Below are 22,227 nucleotides of genomic sequence, written 5' to 3'. Positions count from 1 at the left end.
TAACTTTCTTTAGCAATTGTTTCCTGTCAATTTTAATGCTGATATTAGTTTCAAATGAATGTATAACATTTAGGATTGCTGCTTCTTTCTTTCTTTTTGCTTCTGGAAGTTGTGACTTCTCTAATAACTCAGGATGATTTTCTAAAGCCATGACTAAAAACAACATAGAACTTTCTGCACATACCAAGCTTTCATCTGAATCGGACAACTTCAGTAAGTGACAGTACTCACTGAAAATAAATGAAATGAAATGCAGTTGCATGGCAAAGGAAACAGTGATAAAGCCTGCTCTTGCTCAACAATGGTTCGCTGACAATGCGTACCAAGCAGGTGGCTAGGAGCTTTTGCTACTGTGTTGGAAGTAAAAGGTAGAGAGTAAAAGAAAAAGGTTATTCTTACAATCAGAAGCTAATGCTTCTGCTTTTGCCTTTTGCTTCCAAGTGAATGCACTTCTACCTTTTGCTCCAAGCTTGTGCTTCAGTTTTATTCATATTCTCCACCAGTCTGATGGCTCCATGAAAATCTATGCTCATATTAGTACTATCTGTAGAGACTGTGGCAGGTTGCAACCAGCTCTTGCCTGACACCTAGTGATCAGCTGATTGCAAAATGTCAGCTGAGTTCATGGGGCATCCACAAGGATTGCTAGCAATTGACTGCTCTCTGCTGAGATGCAGATGTTCCATGTGGTTAACTTTTCTTTAGATTAGATTAGATTTACTTTCATTCCGATTGATCCGTAGTGAGGAGGTCCTCCAGGATGTGGAACATGTCAGAAAAACAACAATACATGACAAATATTTACAATTAAAACAAATAAGCTAATGTACCATTCCACAGGTCCCAAGTGGAATGATCGTCATTTTTTAATGAACACTAAGAGTAATTTTACAAATACTAATGCACTGAATTTAAAATAAAAAAGTTTATTTATTTATAAGGTAATACAACTACTGTAATACTTATTTACAATGAACACATTACTGCACTGAAATGATGCAGAAGTTAGATTATACTAACACACACACACACACACACACACACACACACACACACACACACACACACATTTTCAATGAACACATTACTGCACTGAAATTGTGCAGAAGTTATGTTGTACTTATATACAAATCAGTTGGTTTTACTAAGAAATTCATCAATGGAGTAGAAGGAGTTGGCCACCAATAAATCCTTTAGGCTTCTCTTAAACTGAATTTCATTGGTTGTTAAGATTTTTATGGCTGCTGGCAAGTTATTGAAAATGTGTGTTCCTGAATAATGCACACCTTTTTGTACAAGACTAAGTGACTTTAAATCCTTGTGAAGATTATTCTTATTTCTAGTATTGATTCCATGAATTGAGCTGTTGGTTTGAAAAAGTGATATATTTTTAATGACAAATTTCATTAAGGAATAAATATATTGGGAAGCAGTAGTTAGTATCCCTAGTTCCCTAAACAGGCTTCTGCAGGATGTTCTTGAGTTCACACCACATATAACTCTCACTGCACGTTTTTGTGCCCGGAAAACTTTAGCTTGGCTTGATGAATTACCCCAAAAAATAATCCCATATGACATTATGGAATGAAAGTAAGCATAGTATGCCAGCTTTTTCATTTTTATATCCCCTATGTCTGACAAAATTCGCATTGCAAACAGAGATTTGTTAAGACGCTTCAGCAGTTCTGTGGTGTGCTCCTCCCAGTTGAATTTATTATCAAGCTGTAATCCCAAGAATTTAACACTGTCCACTTCTTCTATCTTCTTGTCATCGTATGTTAGACATATACTCTTGGGACACCCCTTACAAGTTCTGAACTGCATGTAGTGTGTTTTTTCAAAGTTTAGTGACAAAGAATTGGCTAGGAACCAGTGATTAATGTCCACAAATATTTTATTGGCTGATCTTTCTAAGACTACATTTGACTTGCTATTTATTGCAATGTTTGTATCATCGGCAAACAAAACAAACTTGGCATCTGGTAATGTTACTGATGAAAGGTCATTGATATACACAAGAAAAAGTAAGGGCCCCAAAATTGAACCTTGTGGGACCCCACATGTAATTAGTTCCCAGTTGGATGAGGCCTGATAGCTTGATACATGTCTCTTTCCTAATAACACCCTTTGTTTCCTGCCAGAGATATAAGATTTGAACCATTTTGCAGCATTTCCTGTTATACTATAATATTCTAGTTTACTTAAAAGGATATTGTGATTTACACAGTCAAATGCCTTTGACAGATCACAAAATATACCAGTTGCCTGCAATTTTTTGTCTAATGAATTAAGCACATTTTCACTGTAAGTGTAGATAGCCTTCTCAATATCAGAACCTTTTAGAAATCCAAACTGTGACTTTGACAGTATGTTATTTGAGATAAGATGGTTATAAAGACGACTGTACATTACTTTCTCGAAAATTTTTGAGAATGCTGGCAACAGTGAAATTGGACGGAAATTTGATGCTATTTCTTTATCTCCCTTCTTAAACAGTGGCTTAACTTCAGCATATTTCAGCCATTCAGGAAATATTCCACTAATAAACGACTGGTTACACAGATAGCTTAATATGTTACTTAGCTCAGAATCACATTCTTTAATTAACTTTGTTGATATTTCATCATACCCACTAGATGTTTTTAATTTTAAAGATTTTATGATGGACATTATTTCTGTTGGGGTAGTGAGGGTCAAATTCATATTAAGGAAGTTACTTGAAATGTCTGGTCTAAGGTAATCCATAGCAGCATCTACCGAACCTGACAACCCCATCTTGTCAGTAACAGTTATAAAATGTTTGTTAAAAAGTTCTGCAACACTATACACATCTGTCACCAATGTATCATTTACTCTTAATGCTATTTGTTCCTCTTCATGCCTGGTTCTACCGGTCTCCTCCTTCACTATATCCCATATTGTCTTTATTTTGTTATCTGATATGACTATCTTTTCCTTGTAATATATTTGCTTTGACATCCGTGTTACAGTCTTTAATATTTTGCAGTATTTCTTATAATGTGCTATAGCATCAACATTGGAAATGTTTCGGAGTGACAGATACAGTTTTCTTTTTGTTTTACAAGATACCCCTATTCCTCGAGTAATCCATGGCTTCTTTGTAGACTTTGCTCTAACCTTGGTAAGTTTTGGGGGAAAGCAGTGTTCGAATAAGGTAAGCACTTTATTAGCAAAAATGTTATATTTTTCATTCATGCCATGAACGCTGTAAACATCAGTCCAGTGAATGTCTCTGAGGAGTGTCCTAAAATAATCAATTTTTGGCTTACTGATTACCCTTTTGAGCTCAGATTTAACAGATTTTATATCCTGTTCAGTATTAACATTTAACAGAAGGAACTGCATGTCATGGTCTGAGAGGCCATTGACTATTGGTTTTGTAATATAATTTTGTTCATTGGACTTTTCTATAAAGATATTATCAATGGCTGTTTGTGATCAAGTGGCTATCCTATTGGGGAACTTTACTGTGGGAATTAAGTTGAATGATAGTGTTACTAACTCAAACAAGTTCTTATTGGGAGAGTCTTTAAGGAAATCTACATTGAAATCACCAGCAACCACTATTTCTTTGTTTTTGGTTGTTAAATGGGCCAGTACAGCTTCAAGGTGGTTGACAAACAGATTAAAGTTACCTGCAGGTGCTCGATATACACTTAATATTATGAAGGATTTTTTGTGAAATTCTAATTCTGTTGCACATGCTTCCATATGCTGTTCTAGGCAAAATTTATGAATGTCTATGTTCTTAAATTTATGACAGTTCCTGATGAATGTGGCAACTCCTCCTTTCTCCATTTCTGATCTACAAAAGTGAGATGCTAACCTAAACCCTGTAACACTTAAAAGTTCTATACCAGTGGTCACATGATGTTCAGAGAGGCAGATTATGTCAGCTGGGTTTGAAGACTCTAATTCATCTATGCAGATAGTTAATTCATTAATTTTATTTCTCAGTCCTCGAATATTTTGATGCAATAAGGATAGCTGACATTTCTCATTGACTGAGTTAAGATTGGGTGGAGTTAAAATATCTGCTGACAGTTGAAAATTCTTAACCAATGGCTGTTTATGCTGATGTAATAAGCTGGAATTATGTTTTTTGATTTCTTTCTCAAACTGAAGATTTGTCTCAGTTCTAACCTCTCTTAAAATTTGCTTTCTTTCTGTCCTCCCTACCCTAAAAAAGGGTCTTTTCTGAATCCTATAACCACTGGTATTTTACCACTCATGATAGTGCCTCCCCCCTTTAACTTTCCTGCTATTTCCCCAGCCAATTTACCCTTCCCCTTCCTGTTGAGGTGAAGGCCATGCCTAGTATAATCCCACCTACTGAGAGAATCAACAGGAACCACACCAATGTGTGACCCCGCACCCGACACGAGCAGCCGTTCCAGCTCCAAATTAACTCTCTTGACAGAAGAGTTCAAATGAGGTCGGTCATGGCGCCCAAGAACAGATACAAACTCAACACTAGTATGCTTCGATGCTGACGCAATCTTCGCCAGGTCACACTCTATACTGTACCCAGGATCTCTGTCAATACTGTTACCTGCCCCACCCACTATAACCACGGTGTCTTCCTTAGTGAAATCTTTGCAAAGTGATCCTAAATCCTCTGTCACCTGCTCCAGACCAGCACTAGGTTTAAAAAAATTGGTGACCTGGTATTCTGATCCTAGTTCATCCTGCAAAAGTTGGCCAACACCTCTTCCATGGGAACTACCTAACAACAACACTTTCTTTCTCTTTACTGATTTCCCTACATTCTTACTTTTCAATTTGCTGCTGAAAGTTTGTTGTGCCCTGTCTACACCTGCAACTGCTTGAGGCTCACCAGCTTCTAACTGAAGCAATAGGTCAAATCTATTTTCCACATTCACCATAAAGCTGTCAGACAAAGTTCTAGGCCTGTTCCTCCTGTTGCCTGTTGCCACTTCCCACCTCTCTTTACCCTTCTCCCTCCTTAACCTGTCAAGATCTCCCCTGGCCTTGTCTAACTCAGCCTGAAGGGCGGCAATTTTCCCCTCCTGTTCTAGTATCTTCCTATCTCTACTACAAAACCACTGATGAGTCTCATTTACTTCCCCTATTCCCACGCCACTACAGTCACCCACATGGAAAAAACTGCAGCACCCATCACACCAAAGCCCCGACCTAACAATTCTACGGCAAGTCAAGCACTTTTCACTCATGATAAACGTAATAGTTTATTAAGAATAAGTCAGTTAAATTACAGATAAACACGAAAATATGGTTACACAAATTTGGCCTATACGCAACTGTTGCTTCTTAATTTTTTACTTTTGCTCAGTAGTTGATGCAGACTGTATAGTTAATACTGACTGCACTTAATTGAATTTTTTTTTCTTTTACTGTGTTATGTATACACCACATTATGTGTCATTAGAATTAAAGTGTTGAGTTCAATTGTGCACAAAGTCTTCTTCCGTATATGCACACGGCATTGGTTCGCTGGTCCCACACTTCAAACCGATGCCAGTGAAACTGGTGACCCTGATGTGATTATGACTGGGGAGGCTCTCTAAGGTTCAAGACATAATATTTTGGAAGTATGGAACTGACTTCCAGACCAGCAATATGTCTCCCACCATTTGGGCTGTATAATCTGGCACTTTGGTTTGCTCAAGTAGGAGCAAGTTTCCTGTGTGCTGGAGTAACATTGGATGCAAAACAGCTTGACCACAGACATGCCACTGAGGTGCAGGACATCATTACATCCCCATCTGAAGCAGAATCATACCTGAGACTCAAAGTTGAACTAATTTGTCGAGTTTCTGAATCCCAAGAAAAGTATGTGCAGCAATTCTTCACACAAGTGGATATATAGGATCACAAGCCCTAACAGTGTCTCTGACATCCAAGAAGCAAGATCAAGACAGACACCATACCTGATATGTTGCTCTGCATCTTATGAAATAGCACACTACCAGGGCAAGTGAAGGCTATCATGCCAACCCAGACAGAGATATCTCTTAATGCTACCACATGTTTAGCCTGCCTCCTGTCCAGATACAGCTGGATGTGCAGCAGTACTACAGTTAAAGTGAAGCTGGATTTTGAGAGCATGCTGAGCAAATTTTAATCTCTGACCAATCGAATGAACAAGAATCTCATGGACGGAGTAGAGTTCTTGGGTGGACAGATGAGTGATCTGCTCATTGAACATAACACAAGAGAGAGAGATTCTGTTACAGACAAGAAACACACAAATGCAATCTTCCCTGCACATACGTCAGCCAGAAGTATCAATTTGAGGTAGGAGCTCCTGGGCATCCATCTGCATGATTTTTCTTAACTGACCGGAAGACTGAGCACAGATTTCTTGTTGACACTGGCCTGGACCTCAGTATTTTGTCATGACATAAGCAACATAAATATTGACTGAAGAGCATGTTCAATTTGTCAGCAGCTAATAATTCCACTTCTGCAACATATGGAATTGGATTTAGGACTGTCTAGCCCTAGCCTGGAATTTTATGGCAACTTATGTGACAGAACTAATCACTGATGTGGACCTTCTGGCTCATTATCACTTACTACCTGATGTCACCCATACCTGCCTGCTGGACACCATCATTTGGCTGTCTATAACCAGCTTTTGGAAACATGTGGCCACGTTCAACCCCAGAGTAATCCAGTCGACTGCAGTTGGATATGCATGCCTACTCAAGCAGTTTCAGCCGCTCACGTGGCTCCCTGGGACCACACGAAGATGCACCATAATATGGTACATTATATTAATACTACAGCTGGCCTGCCAATTTCCTGTTGAACCAGGTGACTTGCACCAGACCGACACACTATGGTTCGATAAGAGTTTGACACAATGTTAAACGAAAGTATCATCCATCCCTCAAGTGGGCCATGGTCACCAAATTACATTTGTTGCCTAAAAAGAATGGTGTGTGACAGCCATGAGGGGATTATCATGCCCTGAATGTGCATACAATCCTGGACAGGTATCCAGTTCTGCTGCTAAAATATTACAATCATTTCCTGTCTGGCAAAAAGGTTTTCTGTGTATTAGATTGCACTAGAGCATTTACACAGTTCCCTGCTGCCACTGAAGATACTCCAAAACCAGCCATCATTACACTCTTTGGCTCATTGACAGTTTGTATATGATCTTCAGACTTAGAAACACTGCATAGACATGGCAGTGATTTATAGACTCTGTGTTGAGAGGACTGCTTTACTGCTGCTTTGCATGCCTTGACGACATCCTCATCCATTTGGCCTCTCCAGAACAGCACAACCAGCACCAGTTAGAAGTGTTTACATGACTCAATGAGTTTGGAATTTTCTGAATACAGCTAAATGCATTTTCAGCAAGGCAGAAATTACATTCTTAGGACACCGTCCAATGGGCCAGGGTCACGCCCACAGCCAGAAAAGACTGAGGCTGCCCTCAGCATACCTCAAACAGGAACAGCCAATGAATTATGTTGGTTCATAGGATTTCTCAAATTTTATTGTTTCCACTTACCCCACACAGCAGAGCTCCAAGAACCTCTAACAGCAGCACTAGCAGATCCCAAAACCGAAGGCAAAGCACTCATGCAATGGACCCAAGCAATGTTATACACTTTTGAGGCAGCCAAATGAATCAAAGCTGAGGTGGCACTACTAGCAAATCCTGCATTTGATGCCCCTCTCATACTTGTTATTGACATGGGTCAATCAGCCATTGGCACTGCACCACAACGATATATGAATGATGCTCGGTAGCCGCTCATCTTTTTCTGCCGGAAGCTGACTCCAACGCAGCAACAATACAGTGTGTATGATAGAGAGTTTTTTGTCATCTATGTTGCTATAAAATACTTTCATACACAATTCAAGGCCAGAGTCTTTACAATATATACAGATCATAAGTCTAAAACATTTGCATTCCAGCAGAATAAGGATAAGTGTTCTCCAGGGCAGTATAACCAGCTAGAGTTTATCACACAGTTTTCTTCAGACATCCAGCCCATTTTGGGTCTGAATAATGTAGTCGTTGACTGTTTATCCCGCATAAGCACTGTTACACAGATGATTGACTTGATGCACCCAGCCAAAGCCCAAGAATCTGACACGGAGCTTCTTGGCTGCTTGGGTCATGCTGCATCAGCTTTGCAGCTCTAGTTTACCAAAGTTCCAGCCTCTGATACTAGAGCATTTTGTGATGTACCTCATGACAAAACCAGGCCATTCATGCCAGCATGACTCCACAGAGGAGTATTTTAAACTGTGCATAGTTTATGCCACCTGGGAGTTGAGGCAACGGTGAAACTAGTCTGCAGCCATTACATCTCGGGCTCATGCATGTACTCAATGTCAGTATAGAAAAATAGCATGAAATGTTTAGTCACCAGTACACAGCTTCCCCAATACAACGGAAATATTTGCACATATACATATCATCACGCCACTCCCGTTTCTGAAGGGCAAAGTTACTTACTAACCATCATGTTGGCCAGAGGCGATTCCATTCAATAGTATCTCCACCGAAACTCTAGCAGCCACATTTATGTCACAGTGGTTTGCACAATCCAACCACAAAAAGCATCCTGACATGGTAAGTATTAAACTTTAGTACATAAGGAACTAAGCAGATGTGCACATGTGATGTTACACATGGATGGAGTAATACCAACGTTAATGCGTCTGTATACACCACACCAAGGCTCCAGGATCCAAACGATGATGCCTACTCGCAAGACAGGTTCTGGTTGCAGTGTGCGCTTCCTGGCAAAGAACATTGACAATGCCTAGGGCAACACAGAGGATGGTGCCCCACTCTCCTGCAGGCGGGCTGTTTAGAGACAGAGATCGCACTCAACCAGCACATGACAGCTAGTGATCAGCTGACTGCAAAACGTCAGCTGAGTCCATGCACCAGCTGCAAGGAGCACTAACAATTGACTGCTCTTTCCTGAGATGCAGACGTTCAATGCCATGAACTTTTTGTTGCTTTTTTCCTTTGTATTTTTACTCAGTTGTTGATGAGACTGTACTGCTAAAACTGATTGCACTTAACTGAACTTTTTTTTTCCTCTTTTATGTTAGATGTATGTTACAATACATATTATTATAAATAAAGTGTTCAAGTTTAATTGTGCAAGCAGTCTTCTTCAATGTATGGACACAATATTGGTTCACTGGTCTCACACTTCAAACCAATGCCAGTGATATATCAAACACCAACAATATCTCCATTTCAACAGCTCTCATACTTTCGACAATAAAAGTCCTCTCCTTCCCAGACAATACATCTGAATTCATGGGAAACGCGTCTCAGCCATACAATCCACCTCTGTTGTACAACATGGCTCAAGTAAATATTTATCTTCGATGATTGTATTTCTATACTTACGTCATGTACCAGAAAGCAAGACTAGAGAGGCACAACATCATGTCAATTATCATCTTCTCCACTGAACTATTAGGAACATTGGATGAAATGATCATCACAGAATTAGTCATAAATGTGCCATTTGTTAATTCATTTCAAAGGTTAGCACTTGTTATTGATTGTTACATTATCTACCTGAACATTTAAGTTGTACATTCAGCAATATGTTTGAATTTTCTCAGGGTTATTTCTAGAAGAGAAGTATTAACCTCCATTGGAGATTTTATATATCTAAACACACTGCTGACATTATTTAACTGCTTAATACAGTGTCCCAAAAGGAAATGTCAATATTCAGAAGAAAGAGAAAAATTGTCATTATAGGTAAAAATGTTCACATTGACATCCACTTCATTCTGAATTACTTTCAAGACAGAACACATTTCACTAGTGATACCCTGTTTCTGCCTTTCCAAACTAAAGACACCTAGAGATGATTACACAGGATGAGATGATTACTGACTTAGCTACCCTGGCACCCCTTCATGGCTCACAGTTTGAACATACCATGTTGCTTTTGAACTGAGTAAACACTGCACTGCAAAGTAAAATATTCATTCTGGAAATAGCTTGGAGGCCTTGGTGAAAGCATTTCTCCAACACATCTTTCCTCACAGGAATGATATTCCAGTAAGGTATCCAAATATATTCTGAAGTAATATAAAGTTCTCAAGTTTATAGCCAAGCGATTTCATTAAAATAGCATGACGCACAGTTTTCATCAACAGTCTGATGCTGCAGAGTATCTCCTCCCGATAGAAGTGCTTGACATATGCTTATTGTCTTTCCCAGTAAGTTAAACTAATATAAAGTTCTCAGACATTACATTATTACTGTGAAAGACAAATGAGATCATAGATATTCTAAAGCATCGGGAAAATAGAAAAAGGAACTAGTCAACTGAAAGTGTTAGATGCCCAGGTAACATAGGTGACAGAAGTGTTGTGGTTGAAATGCAAGGTTCTCTGTATGAATTCCAGTATGGCACAACAATCTGTCAGGCCATTTCACAGTTGGCAAGAGTAGTTATTATCAAAGTGGCAAACTCTGTAAATGATCCATTTCATACACAAAACTCTTTACTTCTGTCAGAAAATGGCACTGATCGTGATATAATTGCATAGGCTTCTGAGGTCAGAGACAGTTGCCTTATGCATTTTGTACTGCATCATATTGCACATAACCGTCATCCAGATTTTAGTCGCAGTTACAGTGGATTTCTTCAGGGTCTATTGGTATACTACTTGTTGTACACAGTCATTTATATTTTGTCAACACTGCTCTGTAAAGGATACATAACATCAAAATTTTAAAAAACAGTTGTATTATTGGCTGCTTGTGGCAGGAATGGAAGACCGTATTGTAATACGTATACTGCAGTGCTACGATTCGAAGTCATCAACGAACGAGATATGCACTCTTATTTTCCTCAAGTGGGACACAGACCACACAGCAGCAGTTACTTGATAGTAACACTTGCGTTTTATGTTGTTAGTGTGGCCCTTAGGGCTCTGATGGCTGGCAACCAGCATGATTCAAGCCTGAGTCTGTCTTCTCTGCTCACATGGTTGGGATATTGCAATATCTCATTGGCCTCTCTCATCCCTGGCTGCTTGGCAAGCATGCTGGTTTCACTGAATTATTTTTTGCCACAGTCTTTCTGGTGTTTGGCTACACACCAGTCCCAGCACTTCTGCCACTGGTCAAACATTTTCTAGAAGTCCTGTTCTTTGATGGTGTTTATCACCGCTACCAATGCTCCTTAAATCCTCCCTAGTGTGTCAAACCAACGGCCTTTCAACTTGAGTTTCAGTTTTGGGAATAGCGTGAAGTTACAAGGTGCCAAATCTGGCGAGTACAGTGAGTGGGGTACAACTGCCACGTTGTTTCTTCCCAAAACGTTCCTGGTGAGCAAGGATGTGTGACAGGGCATGTTGCCATGATGCAGCAGCCAGTTCCTTGACGCCAAAGTTCGGGCTGTCGTTGCCACATGTGTTCACAGATCCATCGCAAAACGTAACAGTAGTGAGTGGGATGAATTCTTTGTGCACAATTTCCTTGGTATCAAAGAAAACGATCATGCTCTTCACTTTGCTCTTCACCTGTCTCGCTTTTTTGGGTCTTGGAGAGCCCAGGCTCTTCCACTGGGACGATTGTTGCTTTGTCCTCCAAACACTTGCTGAATCATTGCAAGGGCTTCCGTAGCACTTTTCCCAAGATTCGCACAGAATTTGATACACACACATGCTGTTCTGTTCATGGATCCATCGTAAAATCACCACACACCAAACACAGAGTACTAGGGAAATCACTGTGAACACACAACACATCCTCCCAGCTGAATGCCACTCCGCACACTAGCTCATCAGATATGCAGCTCTTGCCACCTAGCAGTGCAAACACCTATTACTCCTACTTTCCAGATAGCAGCACAAGTCCCAAAAATTTTGGGTTCCACCTCGTTCCTAAGCCAATTTAGTGCTGGCTCAATCTTGAGTTCAATAGCTTAATTTGATTTTAGGTGTGCTATCATTTGCCTACAGTTCGCAGCAGACAACCTGGTGGTGCTGCCATGGGTTTTGGCAAGGCTTATAGTGAGGAGCTAGGGTGTTCATGATGTGTCAGCCTGGGAAGCAAAACAGTGAAGTTCTACCTCATGGCTGTGACTTGTTGTCGGGTTATTTTGGGACGAAGTATGACCTGGTATACACTGCAGAAACTATTGACCCAAATCACTGGTCACATCATTTGGAACAGTGCTGTTTGGAAAAGCTGAGCATCATGTGTAATTGATGACTGAGCTGTTCCCTTGAAAATGAACTGTTTTCCCAGACCACTCTCTGTGTGTTATTGTCCTAAGAATTCATCTTGCCCATTTGTACATTTTATTGTGGTTTCAATTATCAGTTTCTGCTGGCTACTTGCTCTCTGCTTAACTTCTAACTTGAACACTAATCTTACCATGAACTGTTGGATGTGGAACTCAAATTTCTTGTTTATCTCATGCAACACAAACAAATTTGTGCCAGGTGTGGGGTACCACAAAGGCACTTAGGCATTTGGGAGGTGGCCTACCTATCCACAGAAGAAAATAATACCTACTGATCTCGCTACAGCAACCGTGGCAACTAACAGGAAATTGTTGTGACTCATAACTTGCAGCTCAAGCTGGAGTTCTGTGTCAAAAAAGGTTCCGAATAGAGTCCTAGTGGTTGCAGGGCAACACAGGGCTACAGTAGCACAGCAGATCCACAAGGCACAGAGATGCCAGAGCAGCCAGTGTTTCGCAGGCTTTAGGCCAAGGGTATGGACCTAGCAGCAACATCAGATGCAGTAGAAGTGGCTAAGGTGAGTGATGGAGTCGGCACATCCAAGCAGGTAGCAGCCAGTTCATTACAGATTGCAGGCACACGGGGAGTGCGTACACACCAGATGACACAGAGCAGCATGACTCGACACACCACAAGAAGAGCGGTATAGCACTCGGGTGGAGACTATTTCAGTTCCTCACAATAGTAGCCACATATACACAATCTATACCAGCATACTTGCCAAATTACTTTCTAGTTATATAATTTCCTACATCTTTAAGGTTACACTATGACAATGTAGAACAATTGGAGATACATGGTACCACATGGAGCATTGTGACATGTGTGAACCTGGACTCTGTAACAGAGTGTTTTCAAAAGGCAGAATGATGTGGTAATGTAGCAGTACAAAGGTGCAGACACACACTAGAGTAACTGAATGTAGATCAATAGAGTGTAAGGTACTAGACCAACAGGTAACACATCATGTAAAAAAATTACACTCCTGCAACAACTAGTACAGCAGCTGACGAAGCATGAGGGCCGAAGAAAAAAGAGGAATCTTTAACTTTGTAGGCCAGGTAAGTAAAATACTTCGTCGCACACTAGATGAAGCAGATGCAGCATACTACAAGTAACATATAGATGCCATGGAGAGAAACTCAGAAGGATTACCAAGGTTAACGAAACAGAAAGTTGCAGTGATAAGGCCCACATTGTCAGGAGTAAACAGAGCAATTTATACTTTAAAAGCAAATTAACATGTCTGAAAAACTGGGGTGGAAAGCCTAGAGTGTTTTATAAAAGCATGTGTGAAAGAAACAGACATGGGTTTTAATAGGGTAGCCTCATTTGTAACAACAGCAGAACAGGTATTGCCACAGTCAGCAGTATTTGGCAGATGGAGGAGGAATACAAGCACATGATAAATGCAACTGTAAACACACAAAGGGAGATACTGTAGCCTCACATAATTAATCCCCTAAAATTGTAAAATATTTAAGCTTGATATGTGATGAGCTAAAAGATGTTAAATTTCCTGTTGCTCTTGCTGAATCATCTGGTTATTTACTATTATGAATAACTGATTTAGATGTTTTCATCTCTGGTAGTATATTAGGGTTTGTCATTAATAGCCCTTTAATTGATGACAATGTTTTTAACTTGTATAGAATATTTCCATTTTGTGGAGAAATCCTTCAAATGTAAGGGAAATACAGTTTTTACAGCAGAAAAAAAGCTCTTGCCGATAGGTGAGTCCAAGAGGTGGCAATATGCAAAACTTTCAATGGATCAATGCAACAATTGAATTGTAAAGAACTGAGTAGACAGTTCTTTGCATTATTATCAACCTTTGATCATGGAGAGTGTGAAGCAAAATTATTGTAACTAGAAAGAGAAATTCCAGAAAATTTTGTGAAAAGAATTTGAACACATCAAAACAGTATTGAATGGTTATATTTAGCTCCGAAGGAGGGCTGACAGTATTATGCGGGAAAGAAGCACCACAAGATTTAGTATTGAAAGGCATAGGTAACCTAAGTTTCTACAGTAAGTGTAAAGGCTACGGGACCAGAATATTCATACCAGCAGACAGAGTGGTTCACAATAATATCACAAAGGAGATTGTTCTACTGTACATAAAGAGAAGAGAAACATTGCTGTGCTAAATCTAGACTTACCATTTGAACATTTAGTAACCCAACTGGACAATTAAAAGTTGCAGGGAAGAGGTTGGACAGTCACCAATTACTACATATGTAAGCATTACACTAATCACATTAGTTTCATTAATATGTTGTTGTAAGCAATGCAAATGTCATAAAAAATGTCTCAGAAATCTACGAAAATACTTCAATGATACTACTGTTGTGGAAAGATATGTGTACGAACAACCATCGTGAATCAATGTCCAGAAACTAGTCCAACTCGAAGGTCCCTCCAGAGAGCAGCTGAAGAAGTAGGAATTTATGAACTGAGTGCAAAAGACCATGACAATTCAGTTTCATTTAGAAGTAGACATTATGATCAAAAGAAATTTGTAAAACATATCAGTAAAGTTTAATTGTTATCTTTCAAGAAAATTATATGAAGTAAATGTACTTAAGAAATGCACCTAAAGAATGTATCTTATGAAATGTTAAAATGTCAATGTACTTCAATGTATTAATGACAGTGTATAATCAGTTATGCCAAAGGAAGGTAAAAAAATGAAAAAATTCTGTAATGCAATTTTGTCAAATATAAATAAAAAGACTGACAACTGACGCTACTCTGAAGAGTGACACTAATTTCACTGGTGGAGGGAGGTGTTACATAACCATGAGAAAGCCAAGTCTGAAATACATTGTTCATGTTAGTAACAAAAGAGGCAACATGGCGAGAGCAGCCACAGACCTGGAAGCACGCTGGCCAATGCCGGCTTATAGGCAGCTGCACTTGATAATAAGCTAAAAGCTATAAACACGCAAAGAGGGCCATGTGTACTTCTGACAATGCAGTCCTTCATAAGAATTGTAATTAAAACTAATAGGCTTATGGCATTTCTCGTTAGAGAGAAAGCGTGGGATATGAGGGAGAAAAAGAGAGGGCCTCCTAGTGAGGATAGCACTACGTCATGAGAAGCTAATACAGGGCTTAAGACACACTGTGTCACCATATTAAGAGAGCCATCTCTACCCCTCCACTCAGCCTTTGAAGAACCACTGAACAATAGTGCACATATACAGAAAATAACGAGGCGAGTAGCCCTCGACACTAGGTCATGCCAGGCACAGGCAGGGTCAAAGGAGGAATTGTAATAAAACTCAGAAGCAGGAAGCTCTGAGTAGAGAGAGAGTGCTAGGAGTAAGAGTACTAGGAGCAGAGGTGAGGTAGAATAGTCTGATGCAAAATTCTGCAGGCAGGCAGCTGGAAGGGCCACAGTTCATTGCAGAATTAGCAACAGGACCTGATGGGCTCTTAGGCAGTGGCTGCGGGACTCTATTTGTCATGTGGCTCATGACAGGCTTTCATTAGAACATATGGAATGGTGTTTATATCGGACTTAGCTGTGAATACATCTCAGCCCCAGCAATTAGCTTTTTTGTTTAAAGCTGAATAAACTTCAACTTATTAACTGCTCTGAAGAGCTTATTTCAGATACCTCCCAGTCCTGTAACTTTCACACCAGCGATTTCAACAGCTTAGGTGAATCAAAGTCTCGCTCTCACTGCAGTCAACCAGCTAAGCCCCTTCTTATGAACTGTATTGCTCAATCCTAGCCAAAACTCACATTTTGAATGTGAAATGCTCCATAGTGAAAAATGAAGAGATTATCATGCAGGGAAGGAAACAATTGAGCTGTCATATACTAGGATGTGAGAACAGCACAGGCAAATTATGGCACAGAGCAACAATTTTGATTGCTGTTAAGAAACAGCTAATACATGGGCCTTTCCAATCTGTTCGGGCAGGACATACAGCATGTTAATATCAGCACTTGTTGGTGCTCAGAAAGGTATTTTGGAGCTGTATCTGATCAATCCAGTTCAGATTTTAAAGTACTGGAACTGATAAAAAGATGACAACAAAGGAAAGCTGTTCCCTGTCGCCCTTCCAGCAGGCGGTGGTTACCAATTCATTGGAATTATTGATCTGACATCGTAAGTAAAGTGTTAAATATCCCACCAGCAGAGAACTTTGTATACAACCTGTATATAATATTAGCTGCGCAGTCAGAAGTGCGTGGAATGAGGCATTTGTTTACATATATTACCCCCAAAAAATAGCCACTGCTAACTGATGACATGAAATGGTAGTATTGAAGCTAAGTAGCAAACAGCTACAACATAAAACATTAGATCAGAGCCTCAGAACATGCAAGCAGGAATTTATACTTTTGTTCATGCATAACAATGAAACATGTGAAGCTAAGGTGCTGCAGCCACTCCATGAAGTTCTGAAGGACTGTGTGCAGAAGGTAATAATGTTGAAGGAAGTCTGTGGACACCGCTGAGTAATAACAGGCCAACGATAAAACTTTTTGCTGAAAATACCTTATTTTTTTTTTTTGGGTGGGAAATCCAAATATGATGCTTAAAAAACTGTATCACCCACCATTTCCTCACATTTTACAGTTAGATTTATTAAATTAAGAGATTTTTTAAAGAATTTAGCAGCTTTTATATAGTTAAAATAATTTAAAAAGGAGGTGTAATGAATTTAGATGACATTGGTAGCACTGCTGAAAAACATTTGCTTTCAAAAAAAGATTGATTCTATTTTTGTGTTAACAGATGGTGTTTTGTTTACTGTCAACCTAACCTCACTTTCCTATTTCCGGTACATGTGCTCAGTACAATGTCTAGTCATGGTTTCAAAACTCTGCTGACAGTTTTTGTTACAGTTTTCTATTACATAAATCTTGGACGCCGCATAAGGTATGTTATGTGTGTGTTGAAGATCTGAGAAAATTGTCCAAATAGGAGAAATAAAAGCCTTTACATTTGCTGTTCCTATGATATGGAGGGAGCCAAGAAATCATTCCGATGATTGCTACTTTTGTGGTGCCGATATTACTGGTTGTAATTCGAAAAACAAGAATGTAATAAGCTACCTTAACCTTCCATCCGCCATCCAACCAGTAGGGCACGGTGTAGATTTGCCGGTTCCGGAACCACCAGATGATTTAAATTCTGTTCCAACAGAAGTATTTTCTGATGTACTAGCTGATTTAGATGAACCAGATAATGATGAACTCCACTGTAATACAGAAAGTCTAGAGCCCAGATTGTTTACTCAGACTGAGCTTACTGATTTGGTTAGGGATCTGGGCTTAATTAAAGAAAAAGCTGGATTGCTTGGCTCTAGATTAAAAGAAAAGAACTTATCAGCAGTTGTAACCATGATATATATGTATAGAAAGAGAGAGAACAGCAATTTTTTAAGTTTTTTCAACAAGAAGATGATTTAGTATACTGCTCAGACATTATCGGTCTGATGAATGAGTTTGGTATTGAATACAAAAAGGAAGACTGGAGGCTGTTTATTAATTCATCCAAAATTAGTTTAAAGGCTGCTTTATTACACAATGATATTAATGAATGCATCTATAAAAAAATGGCTCTGAGCACTATGGGACTCAACATCTTAGGTCATAAGTCCCCTAGAACTTAGAACTACTTAAACCTAACTAACCTAAGGACATCACACACACCCATGCCCGAGGCAGGATTCGAACCTGCGACCGTAGCAGTCCCGCGGTTCCGGACTGCAGCGCCAGAACCGCTAGACCACCGCGGCCGGCTGAATGCATCTATACCTGTTGGACATTCTGTACATATGAAAGAAAGCTATGAAAACCTTGAAATAGTGCTCATGATTGGATGATATGTGGTGATCTAAAAGTAACATGCATGCTCCTTGGTCAGCAAGGTGGCTTTACCAAATTTCCATGTTTCTTGGGTGAATGGGACAGTAGGGCTAGGAATCAACACTGGTGCAGAAAGAACTGACCTGTGAGGGAGTCTTTAAAACCTGGTGAGAAGAATATTCTACGCAAAAACCTTGTTATCCAAAAAAAGTACTCCTACCACCTCTACATATAAAGTTAGGCCTAATGAAACAGTTTGTACAGGATTTGCCTAAAGGTGGACCGTGTTTTAAGTATCTCTGCCAAAAGTTTCCAAGCCTTTCAGAAACTAAACTGAAAGAAGGTGTCTTTGTCAGACCCGACATTAGAAAATTGATGTTTGATGTTGACTTTGTGGATTCAATGACCTTAAATGAGAAAGAAGCATGGGTATCATTCAAGCAAGTCATTACAAAGTTCTTAGGACATGAAAAAGACCCAGAACATGTTTCTATTATAGCTACAATGTTAAAGAAGTTTAAAACTTTAGGACGTTTAATGAGCCTGAAAGTTCACTTTTTGAATAGTCACCTTGGTTACTTCCCAGACAATATGGGCGATGTTAGTGAGGAGCAAGGAGAGCATTTTCACCAGGACATTAAAGTGATGGAAAAACGCTACCAAGGCTGCTGGGACACCAACAACATGGGGGACTACTGTTGGTCACTTCACCGAGAAGTTCAGCAAGTGACTCATTGTAGAAAAAGCTACACAAGAAGCTGCAAAGAAAAAGAGGGAAAGAAAATACACACCAATTCCAGCTGACAAGTTAAACCTCTATTAACACATATCATTGTTTTAAGTAGCTTACTGTAAATACAAACCATGCTTATGTTGTAACAAAGTGTTTCATTAATTTGCTATGCAAGATGTCAGCATCTCCCGGTCTTTCTGTGACAATGATGTCACTGTAGTACCACCTGGTAGAGACCTCACATAATTTAATAAATCCTGTAAACCATGGGAACATGAGTAGGAAGTCAGTTCGTATTTTGTCAAACAGTTCATGGTTATATTCAAGCACGTTAACAAAGCTCCATCGTCCTCTCCCAGTTATTATAGGATACTCGTTACCAGGTATGTGAGGAGCTTCAGGGATGGTTTCTTCACTTCGGCTTCCAGCATCATCCACATCAAGATTATAAATTCCACTATATGTTCCATTTTCAGAATTCTGCAAACAAATTATCAAACATTAACTCATTATCCCCATCAGAATCGGAAACTGCACCTAGACAACCTCCACAACGTACACTACGAAATAGTGGGGTGTTTGCACAAAATGAGCACCAATAATTATATTTAGTTACAATGGGTGGTGCAAATACACCTTCCACAACTTCCAAAGGATTAACAACTGGTGATATGTTGTCGACACAAAACATTTTATAAATTAGATCTCTTGGTCGTACAGAAAGCATTTCATTTACACACCGCTCACAAATATTTATTCTCCATCTTGAATTCTTCAAGTATGAATTATTGATCTTAATACAATAATAGTGCACACTTATTTTGAAAACACTGTTAAAGAAATTGAAAGGCTCCATATCACTCATTACTAATACACATAATTCATTCCATGGTTTCCTTTCTGAATTATGAAACTTTCTTCCAAACATAGAAGTTTCTATTACAATTTCTCGCGACATAGGTACATTTTCTGAGTTGTGAAAAATATAATCTGGTGATAAACGATAACGTGAAAGAATATAATGGATTTTTTCATTTCTAAAATGTAAAATAATATCCTCTTTCAACAGATCCAGAATATTTAAGTCAATTGAATGGAGAGCATTGTCTAGGTGTCCTATTATTACAAATCTGCTCAGTTTGTACAAAGTAGAAACCATTTTGTAGTGTACTTACGAAAAATTCACTAAGTGCAGCTTCGGCGAGGTCAGAGGTAGACGCAGTGTTCAGTAAGTTGTCCGAAGACATGGTTACTAAGACCCTAACATACCTCTTTATATAGTGCATGGCGCAAATGGCTGTGACCGATTACGCGCGATTTCTTTCTGTTGCCAACCTTTTGCTGGCATGGGTGCTTGCCCAGATAGCCGGCTTGAAAAGCCAACTATCTCAGCACCACAGCCACAGACGCCATGGCGACCTTGGGATCAGGGACCCGGGGGGATCGAATGTATGGTCAACAAATCGACGCACATGTGCGGCCGCACGTGCGTCATGATTCATGTTGACCATACACTAGTAAAGACGTGTCTGGAGACACACTAGGTACTGAATGATGATCTGGGTGCCATTTCTTTCATAGCAGGATCCCTGCAGTTGTGGCACTGTTACAGCACAGTGGTACGTCAATGATATTCTATGCCGTTTTGTTGCCCCTCATGGCAAGCCAACCTGGACTTACATTTCAACAAGATAATATCTATCTACCACGCCAAGAGGTTCTACTGTTTTTTAAAGTGAACCATAATGACTAATGCAATTTGCAGGTTTGTTTATTGTTATTACAGCAAGAAAGAGAATCATATCACTGCAAAGTTACCAGTGTCATTAAAAGAAAGTGAACTTTTCAGGGGTGAGAAAACATCACTACAAATTGTGCTGAAGAGCATGGTATTCTGTTGCAAAACACCGAACAGATGCAAAGTCTTATTAGAAAAGGCACATACTGTTACAGCTAGAAGCATTGTCTTGCACTAAATTGGGGTAAAAGACATTAATTCAGTAATAGCATAGATGAAACATGGGTTAACACGGGGAAAGCTGTCGGTAAATGCTGGAATGACACTCCAAGCAGTAGTGGTCGTCAGCCAATGCGACGAGGAGCTAGATTAAATGTGATCCATCCTGGCTATTCCAGTGGTTTTGTCTCTGATGCAATTTTAGTTTTTGGGTCCAAAAAGACAGGTGACTACCAGGAAGACACAGATCACATGATTTGTTGAGTGGTTCAGTATACCGGATCCAGTTCTATTCTTAATACATATCAATGACTTTCCAGATAGTGTAAGACATGAAGAAAATGTTCTCTTCACTGCTGACAGCAACATCATTGTCATTAATAAAATGCCAAAACACCTACTGAAGAAAGCAAATGATGCCTTCAAGGAAGTTGTCACTGCAAAAGTTGGTTATTCAGGTTTATCACAGATGGTACATTAATGTGACTGGACAGTCTATGTTTTTTTTTTATATATTATTTGCCATCAGAAGATTCTTGTGTGCAAATCAAGGAACACTGTATAATAGGGACCAACCAAGTGAGGTGATGCTGCTTTTAACGCACTGATCCATATTCGGGAAGATGGGGTTCACTCTGTCTGCCATCCAGCTTTGAGTTTTTGTGGTTTTCCCAGATCACTTCAGCCAAATGCCAGGATGTTCAGAGAACATCATAACAAATATATTTCAATGAGGAACATATAGTCTCTGTAGTCAACTTCTAATGTTAGGGAACATTTTGTTACTGGTGCTGACATAAGCTGTTGTGTTGGTGTCACTGACTGGGGATGTACCGACATTCAGAATTGCTCTGTGTATGGATCGTTGGCTCTGAGTTGTGATTAGAAACACACAGATTCATTCACAAGCATCGCGGCCTTGTGACAACAATGGTGACTTCCTTGTACACATACAGATTCAATCACAGTCATTACTGCCTTGTGACAAGAACAAAGAACTCAGAGAGTTCACGTATGCTGAAATGGCTGACATGCTTCTGGTATATAAAAGTCTTTTAATGAATAAAGATGAGCAGCAATAAGAGAGTATTGACAGTACTCTCCCAACAAACAGTTCCTCAACACCAAACATTCAGACATCTGCATCACCTGCTACATGAAACAGGCACTTTCCATGCAAGTATTCGTGACACATGTTGGAATCTAGCAGTGTGCACTTCCGAAATGGAAGATGGGATTCTGTGACATGTTGAAGACACTCCATCTACTAGTGCATGATGTACTTCACACACCCTTGGCATCAGACATAGCCTTGTGAGGAATGTGTTATATGACCAGCAGCTTCATCCTTTCCATCTTCCTCAATGCACACAGTCCGCACAAAGGTTTTTACAACAGACTGCCTTGCACCCCTTATTTCTGGCCAAGATC

At 39.6% G+C, this 22,227-nt stretch overlaps 1 protein-coding gene across 1 annotated transcript in view; it reads right to left on the bottom strand.

The window, feature by feature from the left end:
• Positions 1 to 22,227, bottom strand: part of LOC126235457 (uncharacterized) — a 121,376-nt gene that overhangs the window by 998 nt on the left and 98,151 nt on the right. The window contains exon 3 of the mRNA XM_049944180.1: positions 19,220 to 19,319. Within this exon, the coding sequence (XP_049800137.1) occupies positions 19,220 to 19,319 (100 nt within the window). The remainder of the gene's footprint in view (positions 1 to 19,219; positions 19,320 to 22,227) is intronic.

Source organism: Schistocerca nitens, chromosome 2, assembly GCF_023898315.1.
Source record: "Schistocerca nitens isolate TAMUIC-IGC-003100 chromosome 2, iqSchNite1.1, whole genome shotgun sequence".
NCBI classification, from domain to species: Eukaryota; Metazoa; Arthropoda; class Insecta; order Orthoptera; family Acrididae; genus Schistocerca; species Schistocerca nitens.
The sequence above is the reverse complement of the archived record's forward strand: the minus strand, read 5'-3'. Positions and strand labels throughout refer to the sequence as shown.